Here is a 19255-nt window from a genome sequence, read left to right as displayed (position 1 = left end):
AGTCCATGAGCGATCCATACTCCGCGTATCGGACGTCACATCTGATATATCAATAAGAAGCCACAGACTAAAGAAGTCCAACTCTTTCATGAGATGAAGTTAACACAACAAAATCTTATTTCTTTCTTTCACAGGGTGGGGGCTGTACAAAAACACTGGATTACCACATCTGGCCCACAGGCCACCAGTTGGGTAAGAATGTTTCACTAGGTGGCCTGTGGACCATATTAAAGCAAATATGTAATTCAACAAAAATATGAATTATGTAAAACAAACAATCACAAAAGTACTCAGACCGGCACCCCTTGATGGATAGCCCTGTCTAAACTTTTCTGTACTTCTACAGGGAAAGAAAAGCCTTATAATTGTGGTTCCCATACTTAAGTTCAAGCATCACAGTGACCTAAATTTAAATATTATTATTATTTATTAATTTATTTAGCGCCATTGAGTCTGTGGAGACTGTGCTGAGCCGGTTGGGAAATGTTACATTGTGTCAATAAGTTGGCCGGAGTTCGGAGGATCAAAGATGTCCCTCATATCCGGCCCATTGAGCAGCGGGACACCGGGGGGCCTGAGCACCCCCTGGACCTGCCACCCTAGGCCATGATACATCACTGGAGGTAGGGAGGAGGAGGGGGTTAAAGAAGTAGATCTTAAATAGCTTTTTAAACGTTAGCTTACCATTGCTCCGGGAGGTCCTGGTGGGCCTGTAGAACCATCTTTTCCAGGCATTCCCTGTATAAAGACAAGGAAAACAAACCATTGTAAACAGATGTATAAGTAAATATCAGTAACACGCCACACTTTTATCACTAACCTATAGCACTGCTATCTAGTTCTAGACTTCTAGGCGCCTAGAACTAGCAGGAGAAGAGATACAGAGGTCTTACACGAGGGAGGAACATAGGCGCAATTTAACATCTGACCATACATTGGGATTACATGTATGGTGGTCTACTGGGGACGTTTCCAGCCTAGCATGTGTTTCTGTGTTCACTCTACGTGGCATTCATATAAAAAGCAAAAAAGCGGTAAAATTCAAGCAATCAGCAGCAACACTGTATTGGTTGCCATGGTAATTGTAGCACAATTACCACTTGGAATTAGAATTGTACCCGCTTTGGTTTATTTTGAAGTGTTTTAGTGACAGTTGCCCATTCTGTATTGATTATACTGCGGCTAATATGTCTTTTAGATGTTACCAGTCCATTTTAGTCCATCTAACAGATCTAGTCGCATGAATGATTTCTGCCTATGTTCTTACTGGGTACAAAACATTCATCAACCTGAACGTTTTGCCACTTGTTGCTCCTTTCCGTGGCAATGAAATGGTTAAACCGTTTTCTGGTACAAGATCCAGTGGGATATTTTCACTGGAAAAAAGCTCAGATATTATTCCAAGCACTGAAACCATTGAAATGTATATTTGTACATTTACAAGGCAGTAGCGTATACACAGCACCCCCCCCCCAAATTCCATAACGTGCCGATGTGGGTTTGGCACGATGTCCGGCGGCTCGCGGTGTTACTGCATTACAAGTGTTTATACTACTCCTTAAACAGAGCCGCCTGTAAGGATTCACGATCCAATAAACAAACGCCAGCTCTAAGAAAAACTACCGATAAGACATTATTCATTTATTATTACCGGGAAAAAAATGCCTAAAGAAGATATCCCATTAAAATCAGTCGTTTCCGGCTACAATAGTCATTTACAAGATTAACACCGTCTGCGCTGGATTTCTGTTCCATTTCATGTTGTTTTAATGGACAGAATTTGCGTTTCGAGAGAAAAAAAAATTCTAGTGTATATGTGCGATTCTATATAAAATGTAATTATCACATTTCTCCTGCCTTTTTCCATAATAAGGGCTTGGACAGGATTAAAGTGCATAGAACCATATCAGAGCTCCGATTCCTCCCCGGTGATGTGTACTCCACCGATCCCTCCAGATAACCTCAGCTGCCCACTTATGATTGACTGTAACTTCTTTTTTTTTTTTTTTTTGCTTTTCTACCGTGAACAGCCTATCAGTGCCTCCTTTTGTGTCACATGGCAATTAAGGGTTCCCGTGATTAAAGAACCGTATGGGCATTTAACATTAGTAGGAATTTCCTTCTATTGAAACGTATAAAGCCTGTAGGATTGTGGCAGCCTCCTAGATTTGTCAGGCCATGCAAGTAAAAATAGATTTTTATTAATTAATATCATTGTCAATTTTATTTTGTCACATGACCCTTCGCTTTTATAGCATACCCGTGGTCCTGTTTCTCCATCACGTCCTGGGGGGCCTGATGCGCCTCTTATTCCCTGTATACAAAAAAATATTTGTTTTTAAAGATATAACACAGTCGACCCCCCCCCCCCCCGGTATCATTGGCCATTGGCGTTAGAATATATTATGTGTGCTTTATTTGAAAATGGGGTCATATGAAACATCTCACCAGGTTAACTGCATACCCAGGCTGACCTGGGACTCAGGGTATGGTTAGAGTCAGGACTGGGACAGACTTTTAGATTGTAAATTATAAATTATAGATTATAAAGCTCAGTGCCCTCATTTATTTGTTTCATATTAATAACTAAAATTAATTTGAATACCTGTGTTCCTGGAGGACCAGGGTCTCCTTTGTCTCCTTTCCCACCAGGTGAACCCTGCAAAACAAATATCACACAGAATTATTAAAATTATAAAATGAGTTAAAATACTTATTCTATGCTAATTGCAAAGCATCCGATACAATGCATTACATACAACCTATTTGTCCAGAGGCACAGAGGAGAAAGCCTAAGGAAATAGTTTCTAGAAATACCGAAAAAGATTATTTCTAATAACAGGTCAAACCCGTTGAGCTTAAAAATGCTCAAAACCAACATTAAGCAGTAAACATTGCTTCTAATGTATTAGTGATAAAATGAACTTACTGGTGGGCCCTCAATGGAATGTCCACTTGGCCCTTGGGGTCCTGGTGGTCCTTGTTGCCCTGGTGAACCTGCCGGTCCTCGGGGTCCTTCAGGTCCCTGTGAAATGGAAACCCGCCAAGTCAACGTATTGGACATCATGCGAAAACTCAGCAAAAGGATCAAAGCTGTTGCTGAAGAGAACCCTTTGCCAAAGTATATTACAGTATCCGAGTAGACATGCTTAACGTGCTCAGTGGACTCTGTCCAGTTTCCATTGATAAAGACCTTCTGCCTGGGTAAACATCCAAGTTGTTACACAAGAAGTGTACAGATGATGTCATAACTAGATAAAACCACAGTTTTTGGTCTCACAACTGTGAGGTTTGGTGACCGACCAAAATGGCGAACCAGCCTTGTGACTTATTAAATGGGCTGACAAGGCTACATATCCATCCCAGGTTCCCCTGAACCCAACCTGCCCACCCTTAAACAAAACTTAAAATAAAGAGACTAATGTAGATGGAGCTATGTGGGACATGGGTAAAGGAATTGGTGGAGAAAAACCAGAGAAACTGTACGTTTGAGGTCTAAGTTTTAATAATGCCATTTCTTGTGTGTCTACTACTAGTGACTCAATGGTTCTGGACCTTGAAACCCTTCAAAATACTAATTTTACATAGACCGTATGGCAAGTGAGTTCTGAAACTCACAAATGGTTCTAATACCAGCTTACACCTAGCTTGTCATGTTACACAACACAATATCTGCGTCACGTCATAGTACCGGTACTATCTCATCAGCATAAGTGATATTGGGTCAGGAAAGACCTTTTCTGCATGTAAGTAACATCCAAAACGTATATATTGGTAGATGTTAATAGATGATTAATTATTAAAACAAGAAATAAATAAAGGGGATGTTATCAGTCTCTTTACATAAAGAAGAAAAACTCACGGGGGGTCCAGATTCCCCTGATGATCCCTTTGGACCTCTCATACCAGAACCTCCCTAGGATTCAAAAAAAGCATGGTAATTAGAGCAGTCTCAGAAAAAGACACTAAATGAAAAAAAGCTTTTAAATATACAACATAATCATTTTATATAGAGATAGGTAAACATATTGTCACTAAGAGAATGGTTTTAAGTCAGTTTAAGTGTATTTGAATATTTTCTTATTTAGTTCATGATCCCCGTAGTCTTCCTTTGGCTGCCAGGTTATGCCAAGAACATAAATACAGGGAAGTCTGGGATCTGAGAGCCAGCATGCAGTCGGCAATACATAGATTCTCATCTCATACGTTGCATTATTAGGAATAGCTGCTAATGATAGTTGGCTGCATGTTAGAGCAGAAGAATGATTCTCCTTACCGGTGGTCCGGGGGGGCCGGAAAGGCCTTTATTTTCATGTGAGCATGAGCAGGAATTTGGAAGTGGAGGACAGGTAGCCTCATCTCTCTGAAAAACAGAATGTTGCGTGAAACCTTCCCACTTGACGCTGCTAACAGGGCCAGCCCGACAATGGAGCCGAGTGGGGCAACCGCTCCAGGCGGCACTTTTGAAGCCCTTTTTTTATTTTTTTTTTATTTTTAAAAGCGAAAGAGAGAAAGGGGCGCCGAGTGGTTTTCGCTTACCAAGCTGTCAGTACCCGCTCGGCGCCCCTCTCTCTCTCCTCTGCGGCGAGTCTCCCTGTTCGGTCTCGGTGCCAGCTTGTAATGCTGACCGAACAGGGAGACTCGCCGCAGGACTGCTGAAAGGTAAGTACAAGGGGGGGGCAGGGGGGGGAAGGAAGGGTAGATAAGGGAGGGGGGGGGCATTTTGAAATTCGCCCCAGGCGGCATTTTGCCTTGGGCCGGCCCTGGCTGCTAAATTATTATTTTTGTTACCATGGATATTACTAGCAGAGCACAATATATATATATATATATATATATATATATATATATATAATTGACATTTTGTAAAATATGATGCCTTTTATTGGCTAACACAATGGTGTGGAGGTTTTAGAGACTCCTTAGGTCCCTTGTTCAAGCATATTATACAGTTGAAACTGGAATCACTCATATATTTATACAGTTATACTATATGTATACAATCATGACAGTCGTTGAGGTCATACTAGTACAGTGATGTCAGAGGGAAATGAAAATCCATGATGACTTTTCTAGGGAGTTTGTGAGATGTAACATTTGGCAACCCAACGGAGTAACCTCATGACTAACAGGACTGAGGTCCCTCCTTGGAACTCTACTAAAAAGCCAACTCCTCAAATAATAAATAATTAACATTCTCACCAGCGCCGGAAGTTCACAGCATTTATCTCGACTGGCCCAGGAGGTCGTACAAACGATATCAAACATCTGCAGCTGGAACTGAAAACAGAAAGGTATACGTTAATAGCCGTGTATCAAATATCAATCGGTAAATCTGCTTTCTGAAATAATGTGATATAATAAAATCATATTGACAGCAGAACGTCTTCCTTCTGTGACATTTATTCAAATTAAAATGTTACATTTCTCAGCTATTTGGGTCAAATCAATGCTTGGAAAGCCGTTCCGCAGTTCTAACAGGGCTGTACACTCATAGGGGTGGAAAGACGTCAGGGATGCCTTTCGTTGTCCCATTTTTGATTTTCATTTGACCCATAAGTGAGCCTTTTACGGGGGTTGTTCATTATTTTTGTTCTTTCATTGCTTTTAAAGAATTGAGGCGTCAGAGGTCATTGTGTTAGAGGCACATGGAACCAAAACCTGGCCCCTTATGGCATTATTTGGGCAAAGACACTGCCTAAAAAGCTAAACATTTTTTTAATATCTCATTTCTGTTGTTTGACCTAATTACTGAACTATATGCACATTAATTAGATTTTTTGGAACCTTTCACATGATATTCTTAAATTAATCAAATGTCTTGGGGACTTGGCTCTTCAGCTCACCACCTACTACATTCCATACTATATATCAGGCTTAAAGGGTTTGTTGAATTGAAAGAAAACCTTAATTGCACCTTCTAAGCCTGTTACACAAATAAACTTTTAGCAGATCTGTCATTTTCATCTTTTCTTTTAAAGGGAAAACATAAAAAATGTTGACAAACAAAGTTAAGAAACTAATTTTTTCACTTTCTTTGGCAATGTCTTTTTTTTGTATAGAGTCTAAATGTCCTCATATATGCCATACGGGACCTATTGTCTATAACGTTTCTTCCTTATGTTTATATATTATATTAAGTTTTATTATCTAACATAATGGGCTGATACATCCTGTATATTAAGATAACTTTTTAACCGTGGGTAGTTCTCTAAGAAGAACCAATGAGTTAATAAATTAAAATGGAAAAAAAAGTATATTTTGCCATGTATCAAACAGGCTGCTGCATTGTTATTTGGATAATACTTATTAATATGTATTTTTGTGTTATCTATATAAAATAGATTACAAATTAATATTACAAAAAAAATCCATCTCATTTTAGAGGAAGTATATGAATGAAATTAAATAACACTTATTTTGCAGGAAAACAAAATGATATCTTTTTGTAATTAATTAATTAAAAGTCTCTTTAACTAATAAATATTTACAGTCCTTTTTTTATATCTTGAAGGGCATCTTTGCTCCGCAGACATTTTTCAGTGAGTGGGCTGCTTTGTAAACCCGTAATCTACATCAGACTTGCAAGACATTGACGAAAAAAACAAGATTTCCTTCCCGTCGCCCGTACAATAAGGGCTTTAATAAAGAGCCATTGTTGTCACTGTTAAAAGTCAATATTAGACAATATTACACAGAACACAAGACGGACAAAGCCCTTTTCTGTTCGTAGGTACACTACTGATCATCAATGGTTTTTATTATCTCATGGTACAAAACACATATTTTTTACATTATACAGTTGAAAAAAAAAAACATATCTTATAGAAAAATGCATCGTCTCACAGAACAGAATGAATCGTAGGAATTTTTGCAGTAGGTTGTCCATTCAAAGGCACATTGTTCTCATATTGTTTCCCGACTACATAACAATTCAGTGAAGTTATTGCTTTGGAACCTTGTGAGTTCACTTCATTGTTTTGTTACTTACTGGGGCCGAGTTATCTTTCGGTCCTCTGGATCTGACCATTCTACCCAGAACCTCCAAACCATCAGTAGTGATATTTCCGGCCTCATTCACTGGCTTTTCAGCCACTTGTTTGCAATCAATAATTAGTTTTGTGGCAGTCTTTGTAACAACTAAATGTAGCTGTTTAAAAAACAATAAAAAAACGGAAAGGGTTAATGTACGGTTAATTGCTATACTGTATCAATCAGGAAAAAAAGATAGATAGGAAACAGAAAATATAAATACAATCACAAAAAAAAATGTTTTAAAAAAAAATCTGAGGTTTTAAATTCAGAAATAATGTGAATTGTACAGAAGAGGATTAGCTACATAACATCAAGGTATAAAAAAGAATAAACTGATTCAGCAGCCGGGACATTACTCACTCTTTTATTATATTTCTCTAATATAGAATTGTTTGAAACAAGGAAACTGTTTTCTTTCTGCCAGATATCTCTATATTGGCTTTGTTGACAAGTATGGTGGAGAAGACTTGGTCAATGTTCCTTCATTTAACCATTTTCTACTGAAGGGGTTAAATACAGATGCAAAATGGCAAATTTAACTGAGTGCCACGCATGACGTAGAGTATAAGGGAAAAATCCACATTTTGCACAGAAAATTATCTTGCGTGTTCTGAATATGGCCAAAAATCATGAGTGCATAAAAAGTGTCGAACCAATCGACCCATGGCATATCATGCCTTTAACATGGAACAGAGAATTCAACAGAGATTATCAAAACAGCTACTTTTTGTTAAAAAATGAAAATCTTTGTGTTTTTTAAAAAAATTACGAGTCATCAAAGTATTTTTAGTAATGGAATTATCAGTCAGGTAAGGTTTAAACGAGCATCTTATATTGTGTTAATAAAGCAATTTAAGTACAGATTTGTTTTAAATAACATAACTGACCTTGTGGAAGCTGCCAAAAAATATTTTCCTAATTTCAGGTCCATCAAAAGTGATTGTTTGGAACTCTCCCTTGTAATCGTAGTTAAAATATGTGAGTGTTTTCCCACCGTCTGCACCAAGAAAATAATGGAAATTGAACATATACGGTGAATAAAAAGCCGCTCATCTCGTATACAAAGAAAAAATAGCAAAATATTAATAGAAAAAATAATTTAACACACATTATTATGTGTATTCATTAATGTGATTTGACCACATAGCAAAATATACAGTCTGTGATATATATATATATATAAAAAAGTTTTTACGTTTATTTTGACAACTGTGAAAAAACATATTCCAATAATTTAAAAATCTGTTCATACGAGTTAAATATTTTATATATTAAATTATATTAAAATTTAAAAAGAAGAAAAATTGTGATATAAGGAAAGTTACACAAAGGCTGCTAACTAGTGTGTTCTCATTTATACAATTATAACAACTCTGTGATAAAGTTCAGTTTTGACGTTTTTTATTTTATTTTTTCTTAAGTTTTTGAAGGTCAGGGGTGTTTTTTTGTTTTTTATTATCATTATTGTCAAAGAACAACATGGTATGCAATGCGTGTGTATGTATGTGATATCTTTGCTCGTTCATATATGTTATTTTTTCCCCTCCCCTCTTTTTTCATTCTGTACCTCAACACTAAATATACTTTCAATAAATATATATATTAAATATTTCATATTTCAACGTGATAGTCCAGATGGAACTTGGATGGTTTTTTTTTTTAGACAATAACCAACCTTCTCATCTATAAGAATAAAACATCATACATACTGTCAAGGATAACGCCGACCAAAGGTTCATAATCCTTGTTTAAGATTTCCCAGAGAGCGAACGGTTCCTTGGGCGTATCGGGAAGAATGCGGAACAGGACGGAAATGGTATAGTCCGACGGGAGGCCTTCTGGGTGAATAAATCTGCCAAAGAGAAGCAAAGAAACGGCAGATAAGAACCATTCGGCCAGTCTAGTCTGCCATTTTTACTGGTGCTAAAGACTTGGACCTTATTTCTGGCCTTGTCTCAGATTCGGGATAGCTTCATGCCTGTCCCATAGACATATGGTCCATGGCCATAGACAAAGCTCTTTTTTTCTTTGATATAGACTGAGAATACAGAAGAGAAGCTGTATAAATAATTTTTGGGACCAGTGGAACGTACTTGGTAGGTTGGGACACCAGAGCGTCCTTGTGCAGTCTGTAGCAGGGGAAGTTGTTGAAGGTTCCAGGTTCCATAGAAACTCCATCCATCGCTGAATACTCCTTTTCCACAAGTCCAAACATGTCCATCATTTTAAACCCTAAAGAGTCCAGGAGATAATATAATACAGCGATAAGAGACATTTAATCCACGTTACTTCTGTGTGTAACTTATTATATACAGTGACAAATAGTCACATATACTTGTCATATAATAATAATAAGAACTAGTATTTATATAGCACATTTCTCACAGTGGGACACAAAGCACTTTTATCGCACAATCTCAGAATTAACCGAACCGCCGGACCGACAGCTGAATAATAGATGTTGTTATTACACTTACTCTTTACACAACTTAAGGTTTGTATAGGGCACACATTGCTGACATCTATATGTTATATTAAAGTATATATAAATTTGGATTATATTGTTTTAGTTTATATATATTTTTTTTTTTTTCCAAGTTTGCATGTAAAATGCATTAACGCTGTTGATTTGTGATGTTTAGTGATTTTGTTACACTATTCTGTCCTGGGTGATAACCATGCTCACATTTTTGGTGGTGATTTAAGAAGAACTGTGCAAGTGTGAGAATAAATGAATTCATTAATAATAGTCAATAAAATTAACATATTTTCCAGAACGTTAACATTTTCCAAAAGTTTAAAAATCCCATTACTTTCTTCCATGCTGTGTATTTTGCATACAATCTCACCCTCTGTGCTGTTAACCTGGAGATTTGTGAGCTGAACATTAAACTCCCTGCTTCCATAATGCATCATGTAGACAACCCCAATAATCTTTGTAAGAAGGCCTGACCTGGCCCTATGTAACGCATATGCACTGATTTAATTATGCATTATACAGGGTCCGCTTAGCTTTTTTACGTCAGAAGCCGATAACAAATGGTAAAGTCAGGGAGTTAAAATGCTGGGTTTAGTGAATATGCCCCATTGTTATATTGAACGTTGTATTAACTTTGTTTTCATAAGTCATGGGCGTTTCAGTATTCAGTGCTATATGCCATAATCACTGTTCTCTCCGGAATGCATTGTGCAAGTCACTTATTAGTACATTAAATGTTTGCATTGCCTAATTATTTACGTAAATCGATAATTTAGACAAAAATATTCTTTATATATAAAATCAATGCACATCTTCTATAATGGGATACAAAAAAGCTTAAAAAATAAATGAAATATTACCTGACACACTGCTGCCTTGGATAAAGGCCCACGGACAAGCTAAAATAATAAAAAAAAAAAATTACAAGGAGAAATGACCAGCGACATATTTACCAAGGGCAGCACTCCCAGCCATGCCATCCACGGCCGCCATGTTCACTCCTGAGCCCCGGGAAATGATGCCATGTCTCAATATCTTAAAGGTATCCGCGCTATGGAGCCGGGCTGATCGGCTTTTTGGGGAGATCAGAGATCTTCCTCGAAACCAGGCCATTGAGCAGCGGCACACAGGGGGCCTGATTACCCAAGAGGTCCCACCAGTTATGTTGCAGACGGACTGCCGGCCGTCGCCTACATCACTGATAGGGATGATTTTTCTTCAAAGGGATCAGAGATTTATTATTATTATTCTTTATTATTTTCATATAGCGCCGTCATAAACCGCAGTGCTGTACAATGGGATCAGACAAAACTACATACCGTAATACACTTTAAATTGGCTCACATGTAACTCAAATGCTAGGGATAATTTGGAAACAAATCAAAACAGTCCAGATTCCGGCACAAGTTCCGGATTATTTACATAGAAACTATGCATAAAGGGGTCATTTTACATGATTTAACACGCAGAACAGCATATTTAACATAAAATTATTATCATTTAATGGAGATTTAAAGGAAGTCTGCCCGGTGCAATATTGTTACAATTATTATTACAATATACCGGCCTCCAAAAAAAATAACATGTCGATGAGACTATGTAACTAATACAAGAAAGCAACAGTATTCCTAAAATAAGGTTTTTCAGGAGCCCTACGGAATAACCTGTAGATTATTGTTACTTTCAAAGACTTGGCACTTACTTGCCGTGGCCGTCTCGCAAACAAAGGTGATCAATTCATCTTCAATTTTTTTGAAGGCATCAAAGTCATCGACAAAGAAAATATGCCTTTCGCTTGGCTTACTGCCAATGTTAACTAACTCTCCGTTATCTGCATCCGCCACGCCGATGGCGAAAATACTGAAGCCTGAAAGGAAGCGGGGAGACAGATGATGGATAAATAAATGTGACCCTAACACTCACCAAGGGGACACATTTTTTTTGTACAGTAGGGATTATATTATAAAAAAAATGCATAGAAATTAAAAAATTCTGAAATGTACACATTGGCTGAATTATTTTATTTAAATTTTTTATTTATTTTTTGCCTAAAAATGTTTTATGACAACTCTGATGCAAAGGTAAATTATTTGTTTAACCGCTCTTTTAGATTTTTTATTGCTGTATATTTAGATTACATTTGATACATTTTATGTCCTTCAAATTGGCATTACTATTAGTGTATATATATTGTCTATAATGTAAAAAAATAAATATCTAACTGTTCCCCTAAAATAAACTAAGAAGAATTGCATTTAAATTATAATTTAATACCTAGCCAAAGCAAACCATATATTAAGACTTTTTGGATCTTACCTTCCAAATGCAGTTGTGAGGAAATCTTCGTGACGTCATCTTGAGAACGCCCATCAGTCAGTACCACCAGAACTTTTGGGACGCCCTTTCTCATGCCCGATTCCACGGTAAATATGTCCTCGCGAACATGTTTAATGGCCCTGCCTTTAATAGCAAAAAAAAATGATTTAATTCATCTTAAAAAAATGTCAGTTGTTTCAGCAAAACTGGTTGATTTTCTATTGATTTGGAGCAAAAAAAAAAGAATGATGTCAACATATCCTTGTCTTAAATTAATGATGTCATGATATATTTCAGCATATTTTGCTGTTGATACGTTGAACGAGGAGTCACACGAGGTGGCGCGTGTTAAGATTGTTTGCCTTAGGACGGCGTTTGTTTTACTTGGGTCCCTGTAGTTCAGGCGCATCACTTAGAAAAATAAGATGTGAAACAAACCATACTGTAAATGTAATAAAAACAATGGCTTTGTTTTATTGCGTGCCAAGCTTAAGCATTTACCCGCACACCAGGTCCTTATCGTACGCGCCGGCGAGTAATGGGAACAGGGAGGGGAAAGGCTGCCCATCACGCACCTGTTTTCGTGTTTCCTCCTTTGTATGAAATCCGCTGAATGGCGTCCAGTAAAGATTCTTTGCTTTTGTAGGCATTTAACCTAAATTCTGTCCTTGCGTCATCACTGTATTGAGCTATTCCGACCTGGAGGTAGACGTAATCTATGTCATATAAAACATATATGTGCGTGTGTTTGTTTTTTTATGTATAGGTCCATATACACATAAAGCACTTTATAGTAGAAACATAACAGTTCATGGATTTGGAGGATGTGCTATGATGTCCAGCTCACGCGTAAAACTTATTTTTTTAATGTGTTTGGAGAGGTGCTGGTGGTCCATGCCTATGGGAACCCAAAGTATTATTCTGCCCCTGGCGTGATCCACTGCAAATACAATGGTGGTGAACAAAGATCCTCTCAGCAAGGAAAAATAGGGACCTATACAGAATAAACTCAGAAGAAATGCTATGCACATCATCACGCATGTGAATTGTGCAACTGAGAGGACATCTAAGAAAAGGACCACAGATGGACCTAAAGCCCTTCTTTCTCTGGACAGCCTGGTGGCTACATGTGGAACTGCAAGTAAAAAATCTTCAAATCAGAGCAGCACAGGGGGTAACTGCCCTGCTGCCCCCTTGCCAACCTTTCTCTGGATGCTTTCACCAGCAAATGGTTGTAATTAAGTACCAACTGAAATGCTTGAATATTGATGAATCAGAGAAGCGAATCAATGAATCCACTCCAGATTGTAGGATCCTGTCAATCTGCCCATAGTTCACATATCTGCAAATCACACACACACACACACAATATATGTATATACATATATGGACAACGTATATTTATTTAAACACATCCTTACTTGGGTGCCGTCTGGGCCAATTTCATCCAAAGCTCCAGCAGTGCTATACAAGAAACGAATGACTTTGTGGAAGTTGTCATCTCCAATACTCCAGGATCCATCCACAAGAAAAACCATATCGGCTCTGGCAGATTTACAAACTAGCATATTGGGAAGTTTAAAAAAACAAGCAAATCTTATATTATTCACGGTCCTTAGGTCCTACATTAAATTGAAGTGGACGTTATGCTTCAAATGAAATACATATATAAAGGTGTATTTGTTTAACATAGTAGAGATCAATTCCTAAGTGGAACTGCACCTTTAGCTGTAAATGTTACCTTCAGGATTGCGTTACGTGTAGTATTTAGTAATCTGAACATGTTTGGACTTTACAGGCACCCTTAAAATGGGTGACATTGTTAGATGCCATTTTACAGTAAAGCTGCAATTTTGCCCAAATAATTCAATTTTCTATCCTTTGACGTGATACTTCAGGTTACTAAAACCATCTTGGAATCCCATAAATCCCCCTCTGTGCTTTAGTTAGGGTGTCCATAGAAATCCAGAGCATGTGTTGTCATCGTCATCTCATACCTTCTTTGGCCATAGGAATTGTGGTTGGCGCGGCTGTTGTGGGAGGAGGCGTTGGCGCTGCTGTTGGAAGTGGCGCTGGGAATAAAACACACCGGAAATAAATCAGTTTTACATTTAACCCAAAAATAGAAGAAAAAATAATTGCCCCACCTCCGAGGACTAAAATGTTTAGTTCACAAGAGACGCGTATATGTGCACACATGAATTCTATTGGTCCAGCAGAGAAGTAGATGGCCGACAAAATGTGTGATGACATACTGGCCCAAGAGAAGATGGAGTCTTCAGCGAAAAAGTGATTACAAAATGGTTCTGGAAGCTTACATGGCTCTTGTGGCTCTAGGAAGTCTTCTCTACCAACCCTGCGCTATGGATAATGCAGTTAGAACTTATAGAAATATTTATTGTGGCATAAGCAATGGACTTACATGTGGTTTCCACGATGCTTACACCGGGTCCTTCTACTTCTTGGACCTGGGAGTAAATGGTAATCCTGTATCTGGTATTGGGTAAGAGCTCATAAAAGCAATTGCGAGACGTTCCTCCGGGAAGCACGACTTCTTGCTTGGTCCCATCTGCAATAAAACATCACAAAGCATATTTTATATGAAACATTTCTTTGACTTAACATCAAAACCTTCTTTTTTTTAAATCAACACAAGTGTAAAGCAACTAAATTTACATTGACTGTAATAAAATGGTACATCGAACGGCCTAAAGCTTAATGATAGGTGCCAATCCATGCCATGTGTCCTTATTCATAGCGACTGGTGTTCCCATGCGCTGGCGCGGAGTAATTCTTTTGGTGATACATTGCAAAGTAAACGCTGTAAACCCCAGTTAATATCCAGATGGATTTACCTATATTTTGTATCTTTATGTTAGATAAACAAAGTTAAGACCAGTATATTAAAAACCCCTTGTTTGGAGCTCAACGCTGAACAGTTGCTACTAACCTTTTCCACATGTGTTCGCTATTAGTTTTGGATTCTAAAATGTTAGTTCTGTGAACTTGCATTGGAATAGTATAAAATCAGTTACTGCAAGAATAAAGATATAGAGGGTTGTGCATGAAAATAGGTCCAAGCCTGAATTCAGAATGGTCCAATCAGTAGGTATATATTAGATGCACAGTATAGACAAAAGTATCGGGATACCTGATCATTACACCAACAGGGACTTTTATGATATTGCATTCTAAATACCGTACATAGACATTAATATGAAGTTGGTCCCCCTTTGCAGCTATAACAACTTCCACTCTTCTGGGAAGGATTTCCACAAGAGTTTGGAGAGTTTCTGTGGGAATTTTTGCCCATTCATTCAGTAGAGCGTTTGTGAGGTCAGCACTGATGTTGGACGAGACGCCCGACTCGCAATCTCCGTCCCAGATCATCCCAAAGGTGTTTGATGGGGTTGAGGACAGGGCTCTAGAGTGACCACATTGGCCATGTTTTCCAGGACGCATTTCGTTTCTACATATTGCTGACCAGCCCAGATAAAGTGCTACCCTGCAGTATGTGGCACTGCAGTCAGTTACACATCCCCCATACAGCAGCGCAGCATTGTATCTGGGCTAGTCAGCAATATGTAAAACTGATCTGTGACCTTGAAAACATGGCTAACCCTACAGGGCTTTCTCCGGCCGGTCAGGTTCTTCCACACCAAACTCATCCAACCATGTCTTTATGGAGCTTGCTTTGTGCAGTCGCGCTGGAATAGAAAGGATCTTCCCCAAACTGTTCCCACAAAGTTTGAAGCAGAGCATTGTCCAAAATGTCTAATTCTAGAATGCTAATTCTACTGTCTGTCCATCTATCCTTGCAATAACAATACTATGGTCCAGAAGCAAAGTCATTCAAGTAAGAATACATACCTTCCAGGGACTCGATAATGGCCCTGTAAGCAGTTGCTTGCCTGTGAAGCTGCCATTGGGCGCAGATGCTGGTCATCCTCACTTGGTACGCATTTAGATTCATCACTCCCAGATACACTGAAAAGAACACAGGCAAATTAGTATTATTTATTGTTTTATATAGCGCCATCAAATTCCGTAGCGCTGTACAATGGGTAGATTAACCATTATAACCTCCTTAACTGCAGTAAATATTTAATATGTTTTACATGGGTCAGGATATTAGACACAGTAACACATTCTGAAACCGTAACTGCTCATTAATCTTTAGTTCAGATATTCTCCCATAAATAATGCATGAAAAGTATGTTTCCACGATGCCGTGTTTTAGGAAAGGTATGGCCTATGCCAAGAACATCAAAACTTTACTTAAAAAAAAAAAAAAGCTTTGGTTGAAAACTATTTTAATAGCAGTTGGTAGAGGATAATACAGAGAGGGGATTTAAACATGCATGGGGCAGACATATGGCTCCTGAATCTAAGACGAGACCAACAAGTAAGGTCTGAGTTTTTATTTCAGGAAAAATGGGAAGACTAGACGGTCCGAATGGTTCTTACCAGCCGTTAAATTCTAGTTTTTCATGTAAAATGTGTAAAAAGGCTTGACAGTAATAGAAGGAACATAGAGAGCCGATGGATCCCAGGTCAAGGAACCACAAATAAACTACAGCCCGTGAACAGCAGGCATGGCGTAGAACCGAAATGAAGTTGCATATACATACTTACTTTTATATATTGCTACAGATTATGGCGCTAAATGAATCAATAATAGAACATAAGCACAATATGCATAGAGGGTTTTCCAGGTTGTCTTACAGGTTTTTCCTAGTCCAGCGAGGGGGTCACTAAATCCAGTAGGATATGATGCCAGGACCTTTAGGCTGTACTCGGTTCCACTGAGTAGATTCAGGATGAGTATGGTATTAACATCATCTCCTACGAACGTCTCTAACGCAGGTCCGGGAACTGGAAATAACGGGAGACCAACATAAATAAAAAATATGAAGGCAGAACACGTGTTGCTTTTGGATACCCACTTTTCATACACTCCATAAATTTACACCCAACCGATGCAGTTACACTTGGAACATAATAAAGGTATATCGTAAGACATGCATTTATTCGCCGGTGTTAAATAAAAATGTTCCTACTCAGGTATGATCCTAGATGCAGCCAAATTAACATGTTGTGGGCTAAATTAATGTCATCTACTAAGAGATTCTGCTGCAAAGTGATGAAAGATGTACTCACCATCGCAATCAATGAAATGTTCTACCACAATGTTGCACCGAACATTCTCTTGATATATAGTTCTTATTAGAACAGTATGGCGGTAGCTGGAGGTGAATTCTATGTATCTTGGTATGTATGTTACTGCTGCTATAAGGCCTGCTGCAAGGGCATGAGTTCATGCGCAGCAGACTTTGGAGTTTATGTTCTAAACTCCATATGTTCTGCCCAACCATATTCTGCATCATTATAAACAGCCATACCCAAAGGGTTTATCTGCTAGATGGATCTTTAACCATATAACTATGCATTATGCAGGGCAAGCTCATCTCAACCCCCTAGAGAAACCTGGTTACTTGATGTGGTAAGTAGGAATTTGGATTTTTCCCCAACGTCTTCAGTAGCCAACATGAAGGGCCATCACTAGTGAGCTTCTCCTGCAAGAAGGCCATAGCTGGCTCTGGGTAATGGGCACTCCAGTCTGTGAGTTGACTTTCAAGAGAGCTCACTAACCATGAGAGGTTAGATGGAGTTGGCCCTTCATAAAGCATAGTGAAGTTGTTGAGTTGAAACTTCAGCTTGTCTGCAAACTCCTGCTTTAGTAAAAAAAAAACCCTGCCGTGTTTCATTTTCAAGGTCTGGAATTTATAGCAAAGAGTGTGAATTTTTGGGCCACATTAGCACAGGACTATTTCAGGGCAAAGTTCTAAATGCAGACCAACCAGCAGGACTGGACTGGTGATGATGGGTGGCCCTGGCACTTTAAGTAGCGTGGCATATGGTTGGATATGTGCGAGGACATGCTACGTTTTTACATAGCGTGCGGCCGGGTGTATCGAGCCACTGGAAAAGCAGATCAGGTGTATGTGTGGATCTCTAAGCTAGTAGCCCACAGGGCATTTGCATGGTGTGCCACATGGCTAGTCCAGCCCTGCCAACCAGCAGAGACACTGCAGGAACACGGAACATTGTCCAACATTTAAAACTGCTTTACGGAAACATGAATTCAGTATTAAATACCCCTAACAATTAATTCACTATTACTCATTACGTCAATTTGTGGGCCACTAAGCAGAATATTCATTTTTTTCACATTGGGTAAAATATAACTTTAGAGTTAAAAAAAATAAAAAAATTAATAAAGAATATACAAATATCTTTTCCAAAAAAAATATTCCTGGAATAAAGAAACTTCTGTAAGAATGTGTCTGATGGCAAAGGAATGCATTTCAGAGGCCTGGGAACGGAATGGATTATACATTAACTTTTCCTTCCTTATTACTCTCGCTGAATTTAGTTCACGTCTAGAACACATTCCTTGCTTGCTTCCAGCATGAGAGTTCAAGGACATGAAATAATAGCAGAACAGCTAATAAAATCAGTTTATGTTGGTCAGTTGCACAAATAATGTATTATATATCAACCAGCGATGTTTGCCAAGCACTTGGTGAGTCGGATAGGTGAGCGTTACTCACCTGTTTGCCATTCAACAAGTGTATTCGCTAAACTAGCCCAAGACTGGCCATCTGGCACAACGGACAAATGGAGCAGCTGGATAACAAGCATCCAGTTTTTTAAACACACCCTTGTCTTAGGTGGCCGCTTGCCTTAAAGATATATAATTGATATAGCAATGAACAATTTAATGTAAACTTGGCTCTTCCTGATACAGAGACTATCTAGGGTAGACCCTTCATAACCGTCACGCTTTATAACCCCTCTCTGGGGTCACTGTGTCTCTCCTTTCTAGGAGCTCACAACGGTGTTCTACAGCCCTAAAAGCCGCAATAGCGTGTATAGGAACAGCAGAGAATGTGTTTATAAAGTATTTGTACAAATAAAATGCATTATTATTCGAAACTCTAAATAAATATAAATCATTGACATATACAGCTATTAGTTCACAATGTCCCAGACAATTGTTCAAGGTAACAAATTGCACCATGGACACCATCCATATATGATACAAAGAGAAAGCCAGACTGCAAATAACTGAACTCCTCTTACCATTCACGGGCTTGTACACAATTCGGTAGCCCAAAGTGGCTGAAGGAGGGGGATCCCAGGTAATTCGTAGCCTGTTATACCATTCATCGGAAACGCGCAGGTTTCTTGGTGCAGATAGGGGCACTAATGGAAAAAATGAGTGTGATTGCTCAATAAAGAAGAAGAGGGGCCAAGACATGGGACCCCTTCATACCGTTTCTTTTTACAATAGATGATCCAGAGTTACTGAGTCGCTCACATAGCGTTAGGCTAATTATAGGTTTATTTGGTAATGGGGGT

General features: G+C 38.5%; 1 protein-coding gene across 1 annotated transcript in view; it reads right to left on the bottom strand.

Moving 5' to 3' along the window:
- Nucleotides 1–19255, bottom strand: part of LOC149305653 (collagen alpha-1(XIV) chain-like) — a 58618-nt gene that overhangs the window by 10058 nt on the left and 29305 nt on the right. The window contains exons 20-40 of the mRNA XM_089477274.1: nt 18977–19099; nt 16556–16705; nt 15701–15817; nt 14253–14399; nt 13828–13902; nt 13252–13391; nt 12406–12529; nt 11831–11974; nt 11217–11381; nt 10375–10413; nt 9129–9267; nt 8745–8887; nt 7923–8032; nt 6992–7150; nt 5203–5280; nt 4277–4363; nt 3863–3916; nt 2930–3025; nt 2606–2659; nt 2261–2314; nt 685–738 (exon numbers count right to left, since the gene is read on the bottom strand). Of these exons, the coding sequence (XP_089333400.1) occupies nt 685–738; nt 2261–2314; nt 2606–2659; nt 2930–3025; nt 3863–3916; nt 4277–4363; nt 5203–5280; nt 6992–7150; nt 7923–8032; nt 8745–8887; nt 9129–9267; nt 10375–10413; nt 11217–11381; nt 11831–11974; nt 12406–12529; nt 13252–13391; nt 13828–13902; nt 14253–14399; nt 15701–15817; nt 16556–16705; nt 18977–19099 (2252 nt within the window). The remainder of the gene's footprint in view (nt 1–684; nt 739–2260; nt 2315–2605; nt 2660–2929; nt 3026–3862; nt 3917–4276; nt 4364–5202; nt 5281–6991; nt 7151–7922; nt 8033–8744; nt 8888–9128; nt 9268–10374; nt 10414–11216; nt 11382–11830; nt 11975–12405; nt 12530–13251; nt 13392–13827; nt 13903–14252; nt 14400–15700; nt 15818–16555; nt 16706–18976; nt 19100–19255) is intronic.

The sequence above is a fragment of the Sceloporus occidentalis genome, unplaced genomic scaffold (assembly GCF_023333645.1).
Source record: "Sceloporus occidentalis isolate IW3139 unplaced genomic scaffold, rSceOcc1.0.p SCAF_11, whole genome shotgun sequence".
Lineage (NCBI taxonomy): Eukaryota > Metazoa > Chordata > Lepidosauria > Squamata > Phrynosomatidae > Sceloporus > Sceloporus occidentalis.
The sequence above is the reverse complement of the archived record's forward strand: the minus strand, read 5'-3'. Positions and strand labels throughout refer to the sequence as shown.